The 20,146-nt window shown below is 34.2% G+C and overlaps 1 protein-coding gene across 4 annotated transcripts in view; it reads right to left on the bottom strand.

Moving 5' to 3' along the window:
* Window positions 1-20,146, bottom strand: part of ESF1 (ESF1 nucleolar pre-rRNA processing protein homolog) — a 58,210-nt gene that overhangs the window by 37,592 nt on the left and 472 nt on the right. For all 4 annotated transcript variants that reach the window (XM_006051316.4, XM_006051315.4, XM_006051317.4 and 1 more), the window contains exons 2-9: window positions 18,783-19,464; window positions 14,483-14,892; window positions 13,774-13,887; window positions 11,732-11,832; window positions 10,595-10,747; window positions 7,848-7,962; window positions 6,041-6,188; window positions 2,596-2,757 (exon numbers count right to left, since the gene is read on the bottom strand). In XM_006051316.4, coding sequence (XP_006051378.1) covers window positions 2,596-2,757; window positions 6,041-6,188; window positions 7,848-7,962; window positions 10,595-10,747; window positions 11,732-11,832; window positions 13,774-13,887; window positions 14,483-14,892; window positions 18,783-19,422 — 1,843 coding nt within the window. In that variant the 5' untranslated portion in view covers window positions 19,423-19,464. The remainder of the gene's footprint in view (window positions 1-2,595; window positions 2,758-6,040; window positions 6,189-7,847; window positions 7,963-10,594; window positions 10,748-11,731; window positions 11,833-13,773; window positions 13,888-14,482; window positions 14,893-18,782; window positions 19,465-20,146) is intronic.

The following is a 20,146-nucleotide window of genomic DNA, read 5'->3' as shown; positions in this document are numbered from 1 at the left end:
CCATTTCTGGGAAGCTATCCTATGAAAATAATTCAAAATATGGAAAAAGCTATAGATTATTTATAACATTCTAGATGCTTGGCATCTGAGATTTAAATTTTGAGGCTTGGACACTGGTAGTTTCAACAGCTTGTGAGAGAACCACAGGTTGATCCACAGCATATGTCAAGTTGCTATGTGAGTGAAGAAGTCATGTTACTGACTGGTGAGCGAGTCTGACTGCCAGCATTAGCTTCTCCTTGTGGTCTTTGCAGGTTCTCACATGCACTGACATTTCTAAAATAGGGGGCTGGGGAGGGAGGAGGAGCATCTTTGTTAAAAAATTGTTTTTATAAGTAAAAGACCCTAAAAGAGTAAGCCTATTACTTGGCTGGTGATGAAAGTAAAGAGATCTAAGAAAGTACTGATATTTTTGGCTTTGGGATTTGTAACAGCCTTAGATCACATTTCTTTTCAACGTCATGGGCCTACTGAAGTGAAAGATTAGAAATATGATTAAAATATAATTAATATTAGAAATATTATTTAATATTCACCAGTAGAGAAATGATAAATTAAACCACAATCTATCTAATCACTCAGTGGCTGAATAAGGGAAATGGAATTACAGATGATAATTTTTCATTTTATATTTCAAAATATTTTACATGACATTAATATCACATCCACAAACAGCAAAGTCAAGATAAAAATGTACTGCTAAATATCAGAGGGAACAGTTGCTAATTTATTACCAGCATTACCCTGATAACACTAAGCTAAGGACACTGCAAGAAATGGAAACTATAGGCAAGTATTCCTCATTAATACAGGTGCAAAAATCTTTAACAAAACATTATTAAACTGAGTCTAGGAATAAAAAGAAGGATAATGCACCATGACTAAGTGAGGTTTATCCTAGGAAAACTGTATTGCTTAAATCTTCCTATGCATCACTTTTTGGTATTTTTCACTATATAAACTATATTAAATGTTTTATCTCTCTAAAATATTTAATAGAAAACTTTCAATCAAATTTATTTTAAATCTTCTTTCTTCTATTATCACCTGGATATCTCAATTTAAAACATATTCATTTAAAATATCTTCATTCAATAAGCTCATCCTAAGATTAGAATTAAGCTATAATTTCAACATATTTGATTTAAAAGACAGACTCCAACATTTCTTAGAATCATTAACCCAAGGACCTCAAGTAAAAAATTTCTTCACACATCTCTGAGTGGTAGGTTCAAACTGCCTTACTGTGAAATTTACTGACAAAGGATACTCAATCCTTTAATGCAGCCTTTACTGAACAATTCTAACAACACAGAGAATTCCTCTTTATACTACCTTGAAACCTTTCATTCAACTTTTATCCACTGGTGAAACACTGACTTCTGAGGTAGTAACTGAGATTAAGTCTTCATTTATATACTTATCATGCAAGTAATTGAAAATATTAAGTCACTTTAGATTCTTCCTCTCCAGGCTACATTAACTGTGTTCCCTTAGCCACTGTTCACATGCTAATACTACTAAACTTCATTTTTTCTTTTCACCACTTCTCGCAAAAGCCAAACATTTAAAACAAATGGGTTAAAACACAGCACCGAATTCTTACAGAACATGTAGGAGACATATGGACATCCTGATAAATTTACTGTAAGAATCTATCCTCAAATATCAAATTATGCTAGCCTCCCCCCTCCATAAAAACAATCTATGAAAACACATATTTTACTCTCAGTGCAAAAACAAATGAGTTGTAAGAAACAGAACTAAATGAATACAGAACACTTAACTTTTAAGCAATGGTGTTATTAACAGTATTCTTTCATCTAGAGACAAACTGAGGCTAAAATAATTGAAATATTGCCCAAAATCATATTTATCTTTAAGATATACATAAAAAGCAATAATTCGCAAAAACAGCATTATTCACAAAGATACATGCTGATTTGTCCCGGACTGTTAAGAAAAAATATCTATGTTAGAAAATTACCCTCATTTATCCTCTTACCTTGGTTTAGCTTTGACAAGGTTTTAATTATTATTGTAGTAGTATTTTACTACTCTAAAAAGTTCCTGAATCCTTCAAGGCAGTTATAAAATTCATAATACTATATATACTTCTTGGACTATCCAAGAATATTTAAAAATTGCGTTAATTGAGATGGAAAACTACGTATTACATATTTTGTGTTAGTGAATCCTCTCTAAGTAAAGTCTACTAGTGGTTACTAGAGAAAAATTCACTTATGAATTACATATTTTGAAAAGAAGTTTAATGACTTTAGAATACATGGTGCCTGGAATCAAGTTTCTATATTCTGAGAACACTGGAATCAAGCCTAGGAAAGGCCTACTTTCATAAATGGGTAATTTATAGTGAGTAAATTAAAGAAACCAAGAATAAGCCAGTACGAGTCTAAAACAGTAGCCCCAAAGTGAATTAAATGATGTATGCAAATATTATATTAACTTCCTCACAAAAACATTTCCTGAAAATGTGATTTTTTTAAGTTAATGTTTCAAAAGAATTGATCTTTTCTCTCTGATGTCCCCAAATGAAGGAAAACAGTGAACATTTGGTTAGTATCTAATTCTTACCTGGAACCCACTTAATTTCCATTTCCATATCATTTTCTTTGCCTTTCTTTTCTTTGTCTTGAATAACTTGTAAGAGTTGCCTATATTTAGCAATTTGTTCTTCATCATCCTTCTGACTTTTTTTTGTTTTCCCATCTTCTTCTACACTGACTCCATCATCACCTAACAAAAAAAATCAATTTAACTTAATATACAGAAATAATTTCACTTCTAACTTCACTGTTCAATCTCAGTCACTGCAGCACTCTTCTCAAAGCTGTCAGATACACTATAACAATGGAATATCAAAATCAGACTTAAACTTAACACAAAATGAATTAAATGACTTAAATCTTATTTAAAATAAAAAATCAGCTGCAATATAAGTTAGTACGGTGATAACAGTATACTTGGGAATCTCTGTTTTTACTAAAATTCATATCTCAAAATAATCCTGTAGTCATGTAACGTCCTTGAACTTCTCCACCCTATAAGCAAGATAGCAGGGATGGCATTTTTTCCCCCTTTATGTCTCCTACCATCTAACACATATATGGTCAATAAAAGGAGTCTCAGTAGTGCTGGGATGCATCTGATACATGGACTTAGCTGTTCAATGACACAGATAAAGGAAGCTGCCTGTTATCTAAAACAAAGAATAATGAGTCCTTTCCACGTGATAATGAGCAAGCATACTTACTCTCAGGATCTCATTAGCACATAAAGAATAAAAATGAACAAATTAGAAGCTTGTGCATTTAATTTTCCCATGTGGAGAAAGCTTCACATTTCCATTTCCCAATTTTTTTATTATTTTTTTTTTATTTTATTTTTTTTTATTGAATTGATATTTATTTCACAATTTTATAAAAATAATCATAATACAAAGGAACAGTGTAAAATTCATGGGCAACAAATACCAAAGAAAACTAATATGTGAAAAGTTTGTTTGCTCTGTATTTCCACTGTAATTCTCCATGTCAAAACATAAATTAAGAACCTAGGTTTTAATGCAAAACATACAGACTAACTGAATTGAGTAAATGTCCTCAGTAAAGGGAAATTTTACAGAAGACCCTCTCTTCTATGAGCTATAACTAACTGGTCACTAAATACATTCGATATTATTAAGCATTTAGCTGTGAAACATCAATGTTAATAGATTGTCCTTACATCTTCAAAAGGTGATGTGAAAAAAACTGGTTAAATAAATGTTTTTATAGGTTTTTTTCCTCTGAATGAATAAAAAATAGTCCACAACATTCTTTCCATCCTATCACACTTTTACATTTTCACTTGAACAGCTGAAATTCATTTTTTTCCTGTTTGTGCTTTATGCCACAATAATAATGTTGGATGGAATTCTGTCATGTATCCCGTAATTCAATGGATAAAACATCAGGAACGCATTAACAAAATGGCAATGTATTTCTTTCTATTAAAAGCTTACTTCTGAAAACATAATTAGAAGCAAGCTGCTTCCAGGTTGAAATTTTAGTGGTAAGTCTCTGATGGCCTACTTTAAATTGATTTTTTCCAGTACTAAAATTTTACTTTCTGAAGCTCTAAAATGTGGGTTAACTCATGTAAGTCTGTTTTCTCCCAATTCAAGGACAATACTTTGTGAAAGACTTAATTCTATATAAGGAGTGAAAAAAAATTGTAACAGTAAGAAGCCCTGGTATGATCTCTTATAAACTACAACAGGAACATCCAGTAACTTCAAAGCATTCAAATATACTAATGTATCTATCAGAGGTACTAAATTATAGATTATAGTAAGCTTGCAGTCAATTAAAATACTGAAGAAAAATGCATGTTTTTAAAAACTTAATTAGTACATTTCAAACAAAAAGCCATTAATCCTTAAAGTTTTAGAAGTAAAAATATATGATATGAGGTAGTATGCTGACTTTATATATGTTATCTCAATCTTTTCAACCACAAGCAGGTACTATTATGATCCCCATTTCATAGCTACGGAAAGAAAGGCACTGGGGGCAAAGAAAATCTAACCCAAGCCTCAAAGTTATTTTAAAAAGAAAGAATAAAACTTCAAAGAATGGACAAATTAGTGAAGAATTACCAAATCAAAATTAAGGAGAAGATGATCATTATCGAGAGGACCCCATTGCCCTGAATGCACGTACTGGTCTACCAAACAAATAGCCCTGAGACTAACCGACAGTTTTGGCCGTTCTCGCAGGCCAGTAAGACAAAAGTTAAAAAACCAACTAGTACCCCATATTTAAATAAGTAGGGACCCCGAAAGATATACTCCAGGGCAAGGATCAACCACAAGTAGAGGAGCATAGGAAGACAGTGGATAAAAAAAATATAGGAGAGAAACAACATGGAAGTTACAGTGAAAAGATTCAGTGTATATTTAATTGAAGTCCCAGGGAAGGGGGAATAAATACCTGAATAGATAATGGCTGAAAGATACCATGCCACAAATTCAAGAAACCCAACAAACCCCAAGCATAATAAATTAAAAAAATCTATTCTTAGTTCATATTAAAACTGCAAAAAGACAAAAAGAAAGAGAAAACTTTTAAATGCAAAGAATAAAATCCAGACAACCTTCAAAAGACTGAAGAAAGTAGACTGACAGCTGACGTCTCAAAAACAACAAATCAGAAGCCAGCGGAATATTATTATCAATGTGGGAACAAGAGGACTGTCCACCTAGAATTTTTTTTTAATCATGAAAATATATTCACAAATAAAGGCAAAATAAGGACATATTTAGACCAAACTAAAACTCAATTTTGGAAATTACCACAAATATACTTAAGGTAGAAAGAAAATGATCCCAAACAGAAGTATGAGATTTAGAAAAGAACAAGGAGCAAAAGAAGTAGGGAAAATGTGAGTAAATGTAAACAAAACAGTAATATTAATGTCCCATGGTACTTAAGAAGTAAAGCACACAGAATAGCATGAAAGCTCTTTTAAGATTCCTTGTATTCTCTAGGAGGGTAAAAATATTTATTAGTATTCAACTTTAATAAGGATGCAAGTCACGATTTCTAGGATAATCACTAAATGAACAGGAAGAGTCTACTTTGTAAACTAACTGAGCAGAAAAACGGTATGTAAAAAATAACCCAAAAGCTCTTAGTTTAAAAAAGGGATGGTAATAAAGCATTTTACTTGTTTAGGTGATTGCATAACTGTAAGAATCATGTGTCGTCTAAAAGACCAGACCCTTTTTTTGTTGAGGATAGGGTTTTAAAAAAAGTGTCTTTGGTTGAAGAAATTCAGGCTAAGAAAATATCTCTAAATCAAAAACTTCAATTACTATCTATAAGTATATATAATACTGTTCATGTGAGCATACTTCACAGACAATTTAAGGATTATATTCTCTTTCAAGCTACTGCCAAAGACATATTGTCATTCGTAAGTCTAGGTTAAGTATTCAAATGCTTACAAAAGCAGAACACCAAAGACAGACAAATACCTTGTGGTTCTTCCTCTATTTCCTCTTCATCTTCACTAGAAGAAGCTAAATAGGCTTGAAAATCCATGTCCAAAAGTTCTTCCTTTTTAAATTTCCTGTTCAGCGTTGTAATTCTTTCATGATCAGTCTCATCCCAAGTGATCTCCACCTTCCACCAATGAATAAGAAAAAATAACATATAAAAATGGAAATGTCAGCAAGCCAAACTTGTAAAGAATACTTATTGTTAATGTGGATGTTTAACAGTAAACTAATAAAGACATACTAAAATCAATAATATATAACATGCTTAAGGCAAAAGTTTCTACCTGTGGAAAGGGAAGCATTTCAGTTAACCTGTGTCTGTATCCTAACTCTCTACTATACACAAGGCACTTTATTGCTGGGAGTAAAAATTCATCAGTATGGACTGACTGTGGTGAAAACAGGAAACTGCACTACTGAAAAAGTTAACATTATTATGAATGAGTCAAAACATGTTTTTCACCTGGAGTTCTAGGCATTTCAAGAGGTCTACAAACTGAAATTTCCTGATAAAGCTTTTAGAATAATCTCAGTGTGGTCCTTTTTCCAAAAGAGATTAAAAGCCACTGATTAGAAAGGCATTTACTGGTTGAAAGCACAGGCAACCCTCATGACACAAGAATTTATCTATAACATGATCAGTCTGGTGACATGCTCCTGTCCTCTACGAAGCCCCCATTCTGAGTCTTGTTAGAGATTTAATCTCCATCACAGGGCAGGTTCCACATCCTTACTTTTTTTCCCTCTCAGGCTAATCTCCCCAGATCAGAACAAAAGGAGTACTGATTAACTAAGAGATCCAATCCTTAAAATAACTGCCATTGTTGGAGAAATTACTGTTAGTTCCACAATTCAGAATTATTCCTATTCTGGTCATTAAGACTGAGCTGATGACCACAAAATCACTTCTGAACTGAGACAGACATGGATGATACAGCTAGGCCATAGGAACTCAAGACTGGCTGACCGGATAGGCCTGCCTAGTTTTTAGGCTTGAAAATAACATGATCCTAGGTTTTGTGTGACTGAATCTTTCAGACTTCACTTACTGCACACTGGTGGGGTTTCCCTATACTTAGTAACTAATCAAGGCCACACAGTATCCGCAGGCTGCAGGTGGCAGATACAGCAGCTCTCTGCCACCCGGCTGGCCTCAGAACAGCACGCTGGTTTGTCACAAGAAAGGCAATGAGAAGCCTGTGTGGCTGCTGCAGAGTTCAGCTGTGGGTAAAAGGTACATGGGGCAAGACAGCAGACAAGCTAGGCAGCTAAGTAACAAACTAATTCAATAAAAATCTTTTAGCTGTTTATTATTAAGCATTACTGTGACATTGAAGTAGAATTATTTTACTTCAATTTTTTTTTTACAATTTGGGGTCATATCTGCAGAAAAAAATGTGTCCCTATTTTAAATTTGCACTGCTTCTAACTGCGATTTGAAGTAGTGTTAGCTCCTTGCCCCTACTCCCTAGGATACTAATAACTGACATATTACTTATTAAAGAATCTAGTTAAGTAAGACTGTATGGGAAAGATAGAAGAGAAAAAAGAAACATTTGCAGATAATTGACTCAGGCTTAAAGGTGTAACAAAAATCTGGAAACAGGTTCAAATAGATGCGGTAGATAAAAATGCAAATACACTTGTGTTTAATTTCTATTTGTACTTATGCATTAAAACTTTGAATACTTTCCATTTCCAAAGATGCTATAAGTAAATAACAAAGTCTTTTCTTAAAGCAACAACAGAGTCCAGCTATATACTTTCTAAAGTGAAGAAGTACCGTTGATGTTCCCATTGCAGCAGATGTGAAATATTTTGGTTTATATGCTGTTAAATCCACTTCTGAGGCTACATCCTTGGGCTCATCATCAAAAGTAATATCATCTGGTATAAACCTAAGAAACAAAGGGAAAAAATGAATTCATTTAAACACATGCTGCAGTGATAAACAACCAGAGTTTAGATTGTCTTCTAATTAAGTATAGTTTATACATATATACCACATAGAGGTTCTACAGAACACACATGCAGATGAAGTAAACAATGTTAGAAATAATCTTGGCACAAAACTTTTGAAATTCATAAGCTATAAATCTGTAATTCCACTAAATCTAAGTGAACTCTGTAGGTAGAAACCCTGCATTAGGAGTCAGTTAATGTGAGTCTGGTGTAAATACACATGAGTCCCTCATGCTTCAAAAAGACCTAGATTCCTGATAACATAGTCACTGACTTGCTTCATGATATTCTGAAGATCAGACAGAATTATTAAAGGGGAAGTACTCTGAAAATAAAGTATCATACAAACGAGATATCACTGAAATAATGAAAAGCTTAAGGCTGATTCTTCAACACTAAAAATTTTAATATTATCTTATAATTTCTGTCACAAATAATAGCAGTTAAATGTAAATTAGCTACTGTAACTGTTTGACAATTCTTAGCCATCAGGCCAATGAACGGGAGGAAAAAAAGCAAAGAGAAATGATCCATGGTTATTATATTTAGGTTCTATCATTTTCATAAATTTTATTTTCACACACACAAAAAAGCATGAGCAATATATTGCACCGAAAATGATATTTGAGGGAAGGAATGAAAAATTAAGGTTCATTAGGTCTACAGAATATGCTCCACCACATACACTTTTGCACAGATTTAGTAGAAGAAACATAACCATCTGAGATCAATATTTTAAACATTGTCAATAGGCATGATTTTGAGGTAGATGAATAAAGAGTTCCCTAGATAGTAGGATAGCAGCAGAAAACTCAATTTTCTCTTATGAAGAAAATATATGACAAAACAGGGGATGTAAGTTTTTCCCATGGTCATTGATCTTGTTTTCTAGGTACTGCCAGAGGCTATTCTAACACTGCATGGAAGTGTCCCAAAAAGGAAATGAAAGAACAAAATGATCCTGAGAAGAACATGTAAACATGAACTCATGACAGGCGGCCTGACATTCTAATGTTTAGTAACTACAATTAATACATTTAAAACAAGCACCTCCTTTTGAAATTATTAAAAAGAGAAGGAAACAGCTTGTTTGATGAGATAGGTCCTTCTTGCTATATACTTAAGCATGCTAAAATCTTACCCCAAACTATCAATGCAAAAAATTTTATTTGTATTTTTCTATGAGTCAGAATGCTTTTGAAGTATGAAAGCCAGTGACTATCAACTGATGCATTTTTTCCCCCCCTAAAATATTTCATCTTGACAAGAAAGCCTCTAACAAACTTGGATACAAAGAAGTGATTTCTAGCAGGAGGGAGGTTCAAGAGGTAGAAGATAAAACAAAAAAGAAAAAAAAAAGAATCAATGATTGTGAAGCATGATCTTAATATACTGATGTGTCTCTGTATTAGTCACCTGCTGCTGCTAAGTCACTTCAGTCGTGTCTGACTCTGTGCGACCCCATAGACAGCAGCCTACCAGGCTCCCCCGTCCCTGGGATTCTCCAGGCAAGAACACTGGAGTGGGGTGCCATTGCCTTCTCCAGTATTAGTTGCTTAGTTGTGTGCAACTCTTTGTGACCCCATGGGCTGTAAGCTGCCAGGATCTTCTGTCCATGCAATTCTCCAGGCAAGAATACTAGAGTGGGTTGCCATTTCCTACTCCAGGGGATATTCCGGATGCAGGGATTGAACCCAGGTCTCCTGGACTGCAAGCAGACTCTTTACTGTCCGAGCCACCAAAGAAGCCTTAATATACTGATACTTAATTTAAAATTAAAAATCTTAAAAAAAAAAAAGTGATTTCTATTGACAGTGTCACAGTAGAATGGTTTACTGGGTTCAAGGAACTAGACTAATGATAAAATGGTACAACAGTTTAGCTTCCTGGTTTCTTTAGAACAGACATTCCCAACCACGTAAGGTTTTTCAGCTTGGGTCAGTGAATCCTGAGCACATGGTGGAAATAATGCCCAAGTCTGAAGACAAGGCCAGCAAGACCATCTACTCATCAGCACTGTCCAATAGAACTTTCTATGATGATGTCATCAAAGTTCTGTTTCTGTTCTGCCCAACATGTGGCCATTAAGTACTTGAAATGTGTCCAGTGTGACTAAGCAGATGAATTTTAAATTTTTTAAGTTTTTAATTAAATGTAAATAAGCCAGATATGATTACTGGCTACTGTACCAGACAGCATGGATCAAGAGACACTAGTCTATTAGCAAATGCCTTTGCCTCCACCTCAATGCTTTTGGTCAAGTTACTTCACTCTGGTTCCCTAGTTCTAAAAGACAGCTGCCAAGAAATATCATTGCATAAAACCCGCCATCCTAAAAACACATCTGACATATCTGAAAGCATATAAATGTGAGGTGACTTCTAACACTTCAGCATTTTCTCATTTGAGTTTTCTTTCTTAAGAGTGATGTGCTACAAGAGCATTCTACTAAAAGGGAGAAATCCTCTTAGAAAATGAAGCAACAGAGAGCACTACCAATTCTAATATCTCAGTTCTTACAGTTACATTGTGCTACAAGATTAAACTGGTACCACACACACAAATTACCTTAGATCTACAAACGAACAACTACTTTCGAATTCCAGGCCATCACAATCCTCATAAATTTTAGCAGCTGTTTCAGGAGAATCACAGTCTACTACTGCATAATAGTATTTCAGTCGTTTGAATTGATAATCTCTCAGTTTTTCTCTAGAGGCCCTAAAAAGGGGGAAAAACTCATTAGGTTTACTTAAACAGGAACACAAATACCTCTCTCCTTGTAAAAAAGAAATGTAACTGTTCCAAGAAAAACATATTACAAACTGGCTTTTATTATAATCCATCTTCCTTTATGAATAGCCTTCTTGCCTAACATTAAATACTTACACACAATTTATTATTTTGACAAGGTACAGACTAGGGATTTTGACTGGAATTTTGTATTTTGAAAAGGAAAGCAAGAATTACATGTGGCTACCTATAATTTTAATTTTTAGAAGAGATTATTTTTTGTTTGTTTGATTACCATATACAGCTCTCTCAAGTAAATCCACTGAGGAGGACCACTGCAGTATAACATATGCTAAGAAAGCACTAGCTTTTATTATAAACAAATATCTGATCTTGTAAAACTTTATTCATGTGTTGTCAAGACTAAATGGTATTTAAGTTCAACTTACTTAACTATAGCTTATTCTTTGAGCGTCTTCATCTGGCAAATAAAAATTTGCCACCAATTTTTATTAAGTGCACATATAGCTCCACCTAGTGGATTCGAAAGTACTTAAAATTTATTTCTCTACATGATGATGATGATGAAGAACTTTATTATTCTTGCATTCTTATATTTTTCTATTTAACTAAGATAAATTATATAATTTGGAGGTAAATAGTTTCAATGCCCTTTACATAGAAATCAACATCTAAGAAAAAAAGCAAAATTTATTGATTCAGGTTTAACCATGAAATGTTTTTCAAAACTGCAATAATTACTTTCATGAATACAGAAATATAAATATGTACAGAAAATGTGTTTGGAATAGTGTGTCACTTCTGGCAGACTTTAACTTTCTTTGCAACCTATTTTAACCATGAATGGCACAAATATAAACTTTAGTTTCAACTATGAAAGTGACCAGAATTCTGAATTAGTGACACAAACTCATATGAGGTTTAGTTTTATTTTCTGGAGTGTTTTAATACCAGTCCTTTTCAGGAGCATCTTCAGGAATGCTTAATAACTCCACTGGTCCTTGAACGTGCTCTTCCTTCATCCTCTCCTTTCCAAACTCTGAAGGATATATCTAAACACAAAAAAATAAGATCAGAGTAATTTATACTTCCCTTTTCTCAAAATATACAGACCTTTGAAGGTCAGGAACTCTCAACAACTAGACAGAATGCAAACAGCAAGAATGGCACATACATACACGCTCCCATGTGTGAAAAATGACTGGATAAAATAATCTGAATTAAATCTTTGGTATTTTTTTTATCCCGGCTACTTTTGAGAGTCAGGAAATATAATCGTATTAACCTGCAGCGTTTTGTTACTACCAGGCTTAATATTCATTTATTAACTAATGTATGCTTTTTTCAGTTGTCTGAAATACGTAATTTATCAACTAGGGAATCCAAGTTTTTCTCACTAATCTAAGTTGCATAAAACAGGTTTGGTTTTATTTCTATGAAGCCAAGCCAGGTTTATTCTAATATGTCTATAAATAATAATACTATATTTAAAAATAATTAATCCACAATGCATGTGAGACAGGATGATGCAGGGCAACAGATGTAAACCATAACAGGTTTCAATGTAGAGGTTTTTAGCATATATGCAGTCACATGTTGATTCTTTGTGGTTTTTCCTCTTTATAAGTCCAGTGATTCCTACTGCCCATCTCCTAAAATATAAGATTTAACAAAAACACCATTCTATTTCGATTCTGCCTACAGTTTGACTTTTAATTTTTTTCTTTACTTCATCTGGCTATCATTTGGGAGAAGTGAAAGTGAAAGTCGCTCAGTCGTGTCCGACTCTTTGTAACCCCATGGACTATACCGTCCATGGAATTCTCCAGGCCAGAAGGGGAGCGGGTAGTCTTTCCCTTCTCCACGGGATCTTCTCAACCCAAGGATCGAACCCAAGTCTCCCACATTGCAGGCGGATTCTTCACCAGCTGAGCCACAAGGGAAGCACAAGAATACTGGAGTGGGTGGCCTACCACTTCGTCAGGGGATCTTCCTGACCCAGGAATTGAACCGGGGTCTCCTACATTGCAGGTGGATTCTTTACCAACTGAGCTATGAGGGAAGCCTTAGTTGTCCCTATGCTCTACCCAAACCTGAAAACTTCTGCAACATTATAAAATGTTGTGATGTTGTAACTGGTAGGGTAAATCCTTTTATACTGGTATGATTTCTCAAAGACTTATGAGTCATTCTCACTTGTTTATTTTTTTAGATAACTAATGGCAACCTTTTAACTTTCATTTGCACTGAGATTTTGACTGAAACTATACTAAAACTATAGAACTGATATCTTAAATATTTAAACTGAACAACAGTAATTTAGAGTTGCTTCAGGCGCTGTAGTAGATACTTCGTATGATCTGCTTTTCATTGAATCCTTACCACTACCTTAAGAAATACTACTATTATATCTACTTAGAGGAGAAAACACATTTGAGAAATAATCAATAAAATGCACAAGATCATATAGCATGTGTCAGAATCAAGATTTGAATACAGGTCTGTCACACTGCAAAGTCTAGAGTCTTAATCACTATGTGGGCTTTCTAGAAATACGGTATCTCACCATTTTTCATATATTATTTATCAAGTGTTATAGCTTACTTCATATAGGTTGTGTTTATAAAGTAATTTGTAAGATTTTTATATATTTCTGCTGTTAGTAAAAATAGAATGTTACTTGTTAATGTTAGTAATGAAACTTTTTAAAAAAATATTTATCTTATACCCTGTCCCTTTACTGAGCTTTATTATAATAGCTTTTCAACTGATTACTTTGGTTTTCATAATTAAACACAATCATATAACCGATCAATAATTTTACCTGTTCCTTTCTTACCTTCAAACTTGTTTCATCAGTTTTGTGTCTAACTGTATTGGAACAACTTTCAGATTAATTATTTTCCTTAAAAGGAAAACTATGACTATAAAAAAAGGGATTTAACTTAGAATGCTTAGAAATACTTCAAAATGAAATTGAAGTAAATTCTCACCTTTACAGAAAATATAACACCTCCTTTAGGTTTAAATGAATTGAACAAAGCCAGCAAATCTTTTGCCTTCAATCTATCCCAGTCCATGTTGCAAACTGCTAATCGACACGTAATCTAAAAAATGACAAAAATTACTTATTATATAAACTATATCATTCCCAATGCTTGCAAAATTAAGATAGTAAATATAATGCCTATCCTGAAATCATTAATATAGTATTTATCTAAGTGATTTCAGTATGTAAAAGGAAACTTCAGATGAGCAACACAACAGTAAAACTAAACAGAAAAGCACTCTCTTATTTGGTTCTTAGTTCTTGAATCAGAACATGAGGATGAGCTGATTCTTTAACTACCAAGTTTATTAAGCTATTTTGCCACCCATGAGTGAGTAGTAAAGTTTAATATATTAATCTATAGCATTTCTAATAGGTACAGTAGGAACTGATACACACTTCTAGTTAAAACAATTTTCTAAAAATTTCACATGACTTCTAATTATTTATATAGAAATTCACCCCTAACTGCTGGAACAGATATTAACTTTATATAGGTATATTCTGTATCAAGAAGTTTTAATCAGAATCACCATCAAGATTTATTATTTACCAATAAAGCTTTTCCTTATTAATTTAATTACATTAATCCTACCATCCATAACAGCTACTTGTACTCTTGACAAAATAATCTTATTTATTCAAAAGGTTACCTCATCAGCCCGAGGAGCATCTTTATCTAATTCTCTCCAAGCATGCTCAAAACCAGATTCCTCTGGAAGTAAATCTGCCATATCGTCTTCATCTTCAGAACTGGTTTCTATATTACCTTTGCCCCTCGCAAGATCAGGGCCACTGTCGCTTTCATCATCATCCTCACTATCATCTTCCTCATCATTTTCAATTCCTCCATCATCATCATCATCATCATCATCATCTTCTTCATCATGAAGATCAGCAGCAGCGGCCCTACAAATGCCTGTAATTTCATCTTCAGATTCTTCATCACTTCCTGTTTCACTAGCACTTTCTGAATCTTCCTCCAGAGCATCTTTGTCAAACCTTTTACCACCTGTTGAGTCTTCATGACCATCGCTGTCTCTTGCCATTATGAATGGAACCACTGCAGAAAGGTCAAAGGAGAAATTAAGAAAATGTAAACGATGTATTAAATTAAATCCAAGTTATTTTGACCTCAAATCCAGTAAAAATTTAATTTCCATGAAGCAGACTAAAGGAAAATATAAATTCAACAAAATTCATGCCTAACCAAATGAAGTTTTGTTAGGAGAAAGAGTAGGAACTAAGCTTTATTTCAGTATCACAAGAGTGGGGTGTAATAAAAGATAACCAGCAGATGTGAAAAAGCCAAAAAAGGGCATTATCCTAAGTTCTATAAATGGGATCAGAAAACTACCACAATTATGAAAGTAAATTAGTATGAGATAAGCATCAGAATTCATTTTTAAACAACTTGCTTAAAATAACACCTTGGGGACACATTTCTATCTAGTATTGCAGTAATTCTTAAGCATCAGTTATTATCATACAATTTTCATGATTTTTGTCTATCAATGACATTTTTCACGAAGCTGTTTTTTTAATTAAAATTAGCAGCTTGTTCTAAACACTATCCCTGAAGTCACAGATTTCATATATCTGTGATGTGGTGGTTACTTTTTCCCTCTAAAATGTTGAACCACATAACTATTAATATAAAAAAAGTTTAAATATCACCTGATAAGACATCGTCTCACAGTTAACAGTGGTACACATATCACATTTGGGGTCATGTAACAAACTGAAAAAATTAAATCATAGTATTTTAATATTTTTGACAATATCAAGTATACTCATAACATTTATTCATACACTAAATATTTGTTCAAGGCCCACTGTGTACAAAACCTTATTTTAAATAATGAGAGAATACAAAGAAACAAACAAAAATAAGCTAATAAATAAATAAACAATGAGGGAATACAAAAATAAGTTAACTGCCTCTGTTTCTAGATGGCAATACTCTGGTGGTGACTGCAAATACTACTACTTACTTACCTATTTTTAAAAAATGCTTATTTTTCTCTGATTACAAAAGTAATGACTGCTCATAGCAAAAGAAAAACAAAAAAATATGGTTTAATGAAGAAAATAAAGATGACTAGTAACTTTTCATTTACAAGTAACTGGGTGGTTATTTTGGTATGCAACTCTGTAAATTTGTTTTCTATGATATGCCCCCTAATTTAAATAGCTGGTCATACTATCTACTCAATTTTGTAATCTATTTTTAAAACTTCATATGTTACAGACATATTTGGAGGTATCGGAACTCATTTAAGGGATTCCTTGACAGCTCAGTTGGTAAAGAATCCGCCTGCAATGCAGGAGACCCCGATTCGATTCCTGGTTTGGGAAGATCCACTGGAGAAGGCATAGGCTACCCACTCCAGTATTCTTGTGCTTCCCTTGTGGCTCAGCTGGTAAAGAATCTGCCTACAGTGTGGGAGACCTGGGTTCTATCCCTGGGTTGGGAAGATCCCGTGAAGAAGGGAAAGGCTACCCACTCCGGTATTCTGGCCTGGAGAATTATACAGTCCACAGGCTCACAGCGAGTCAGACATGACTGAGAGACTCTCACTTTCATGGTCTTTCACTAATGACTTATGTTACCATTTTAAAATTTCAAAACAGGGTTACAGTCCACGTTCTTTGCACACGTCTCATTATTTACTTAAATTCTTAAGCACACAAGTGCTGGGCAACATTTTAAAATGACATGTAATATCAAACTGCAGCTCCTCACATCACCTTTACCTCACAGCACTTAAAAAGCCCCTTGTACACAGTAGTTGCTGGAATGGTGAGTGATGAATACTAATGAGCAAAAGATGGTGATATGTGGAGTCACTTAATCTCTAAGAGATAATGCTTTTTCTGGATTGAGGAACCAATGAAAATTACAGCAAGCAACAAGGTGGGGCAGAAAGACTCAAAGACTTGAGTTAGAGGTCTGTGTATCCTCACAGAAATCACTTTAACCTTGTTTCCTAAGTAATGTAACCTAATTTCTCATGGTTATTGAGAAACCTAAGATAATGTAAAATAAATCCAAAGGATTACTGGACATATTAATATTAACCCAGTACCCTAAATCTACTGAAATTTAAAGGAAGCTAGATTAACGTAGCTCACAAATGCAGCATCAGGCCAACCTTGCTACTGTTCCAATCTGATTTTGTTTTCCATTTTCAGTAACCAGACTTGCATCCCTTCTCCCTATACCTCAGTTTGCTGCCTGGTTCCTCTACAAATGGAATGAGATCTCACTAACCCCTTAGTCCCTGTTATTTAGAATTCTGTCCACTGCCTGATACTTCCTACCTTCTCAATGTGACCATGGCCTGTCAAGACGTTTCTCTTTTATTGATGCCTACCCTGCTAAGGTACTGTAACCATAACCACCCTTTGTCTGGGTTATCTGAACATCACCAGTTTTCAGTTACAACACTAATGATCAGCAACACCAATACTCAAAATTTCCTGCTGCCGGACAGGACAATTCTAATTAGCTTAGAAAACTTGTGAACATGAACTAGAATCAGACATTTCTTACTTCGTATCAAATAATCATTTCTAGCTTTATTCTTCACTCACTCCTTCAGACATCTTATTATCTAATCAAATAGGAATACTGATCTCTTCTGAACAAGCCCAACCAAACGTCTGCTCAAAAAGTTCTCTCCATTTAGGATACTTTGGATTCCAAGTTTAATTCTTCTAAACTCCAACCAAGATAGCACTTCACCTATGAATTTTACCAATTACTGTATCTTGAGTGACCTCTTCCTCCAAAGTCTCAGAGGCCTTTTCTTCTACGGTACTTAAAATTACTCTATTATGTATTATGGTTCTGATTTCTTCCACTTTGTATCTGCACTATCCAATATGGTAGCCAGCAACCACATATGGTAACAGCACCTGAAAAACAGCTCGTCCAACTAGATATAGTAAGAAAACAGAATGTAAAATATCCTATTACATTTTCATATTGATTACATATTGAAATAGTTTTTGATATATTAGGTTAAATAGAATATATACTTATAGGAGAAAGCAATGGCAATGCACTCCAGCGTTCTTGCCTGGAGGATCCCATGGACGGGGAGCCTGGTAGGCTGCAGTCCATGGGGTCGCACAGAGTCGGACACGACTGAAGTGACTTGGCAGCAGCAGAATATATTCATGTATCTATTAATCACTGGTTTCTTACTTTTTAATGTGTCCAATAGAAAATTCAAAGTTACAGACTTCTATTGGACAGTAGTGCTTCAGATCAGGGCTATTGCATAGTGTTGCAAGCCATTATTTGCAAAAGCTGATTTTCAAAGGGTCAAGAAGGGCTACAATCAAAACCAAACTTCAATCACCAAGCCACACACCTTGCAGGAACAGTGTGTCTTTTTGGGGAAAACAGTCTGTGCCTCCCTCAAAGGTACTGTCCTCACCACGCTGTGAGCTCTGGAAGCTCTGTGGGTCCAGAAGGGCGTATGTTTTTCTAATTTTTGTAAAGGCATCATTTAAACTAGCAGTAGCCCTAAGATGGGAGGAATCATGTCTTGATGTTCTATCTGCCACATATTTACTAAAAGTAGTTGAATAAATGAAGCAATGCCTGAGTACCCAACTCTACTTTCTTCAGATACATCTCTTCTTACCCTGTCATGAGATCACATGACACTTTATCTAGAGAACACAGCTGTCTCTAGTGCTCACCATAAATCAAAATCACTGGTTTAGCCTCAAGACTCATACTTTGTCTTTCTTCTAGCCATTATGGCTTCAAATCAAAAATTATCTTATGGTGTATTATCTTTCATAGCTTTATACTTCTAAATAAGTATTTGACCACTCCTATGATACTATGAAAACACTTATTATACATATTTCCTTTTTACAAGACCAGTATAAGAATAAGTAATACCAAAGATTCCTTAGTTCTTTCAAACCAACCTGATTGCATTTTTCTTCTTCTTGTCTCAGAATACTTGACCTTGGGAGACTGAACAATCTCAGAGGTGCCTGAGTCTACCATTCTTAGTTGTTCTTTGGGAAACGAGTCTGTGCTCTGTTGAACAGTGTTTTTTTCCCCTTTTGTACTTTTTTGTGTAAATTCTTTGCTATCTTTCTCAAGACTTACTAAGTCGATCTTCTTAGATTTGCATGAGGTTTTCATTTTCTGAATTCTCTCTGAGTTATCTAAATCATTATTTCCAGAATCCTTTTGATGAATTTTCTTGGTTTTTTTCTTTTTATCTTCAACAAGATTTTTTGATTCTACTTCATTTATAGTCTGAGGTTTTTTCTTCTTCATTTTCTTTTGACTTAATGTTTTATTATTCTCATCAGAGAGATCGGAATCAGAATCTGAAAGGTCGTAAAAACGTTTCAAGTCCTCTATAGTGCTGTGGTTGATGGGACGTCCTCTTTTATCCACAGCATAATTCAATTTGAACTTTTTGTCATGAAACATTGCTCGAAATCTCTTGTCAATTTTGACTTTTCGATCCTTTTCTGGCATTTCCCAAAATCTTGGGTCCTTTGCAACCCGTCTAAACCGTTGGTCACTCATGATTTCTTGTTTAGATGCCATTTTTAAATGTGTAACTGGACAAATGCCTGACGAAATCAAATACTAAAAAATAAAATCATAATGAAAGGTTAGTAACAGAATTAAGTAAGATGCTTTGGGAAAATATTAATTCACAATACTATATTCTAAGCTACATTAAGTAAAATAAAAGAGGTCTAATTTCATTTCCCGAACGAATCTTGAGTCACATGCAGAAAAGAAAAACTATCAGAATATTTTGAGTACAGCATTTGAAGAAATAAACTTAAGGCAAAACCAAGCAGAATTCCAGGTCTTTATGGAGGGAGGCAAATGATTACTAGCCAACTACCCTCACTTAGATATCCCATATTTCTACTTTATATTTGTATGTGTTACAAGTAAAAGCTAATATGATTAAAATATCCTTAAGTCTCAGTCGGTCTTATTTGTTTTTTCACATTCTGGTCCTATTATCTCCGTTAATCCTGACTTCGTTTTATTCGGAACAGCCTTTACGTCGACCAGGCTGTAACAGAACAAAATGAATTCAGGTTTAGCTTACAAAGTTCCCCCTCTTTGTATACAACCACCCTTCGAGAACCAGGTAAAGCCTCTCTCTAGTTAACAAATACAAAGCAGTGCTTTGTTTCAAAAGCAAGGCTTGACTATGACGCACCATTAAACATTTGACCCTCAGAACAGCCTTGTGGGGTAAACAATATTTCATTCAACTATCAGAGGTAAAGCGTATAGATGTTTAGAA

Source organism: Bubalus bubalis, chromosome 14, assembly GCF_019923935.1.
Source record: "Bubalus bubalis isolate 160015118507 breed Murrah chromosome 14, NDDB_SH_1, whole genome shotgun sequence".
NCBI lineage: Eukaryota > Metazoa > Chordata > Mammalia > Artiodactyla > Bovidae > Bubalus > Bubalus bubalis.
This window is presented reverse-complemented; position numbering and strand designations above follow the sequence as displayed.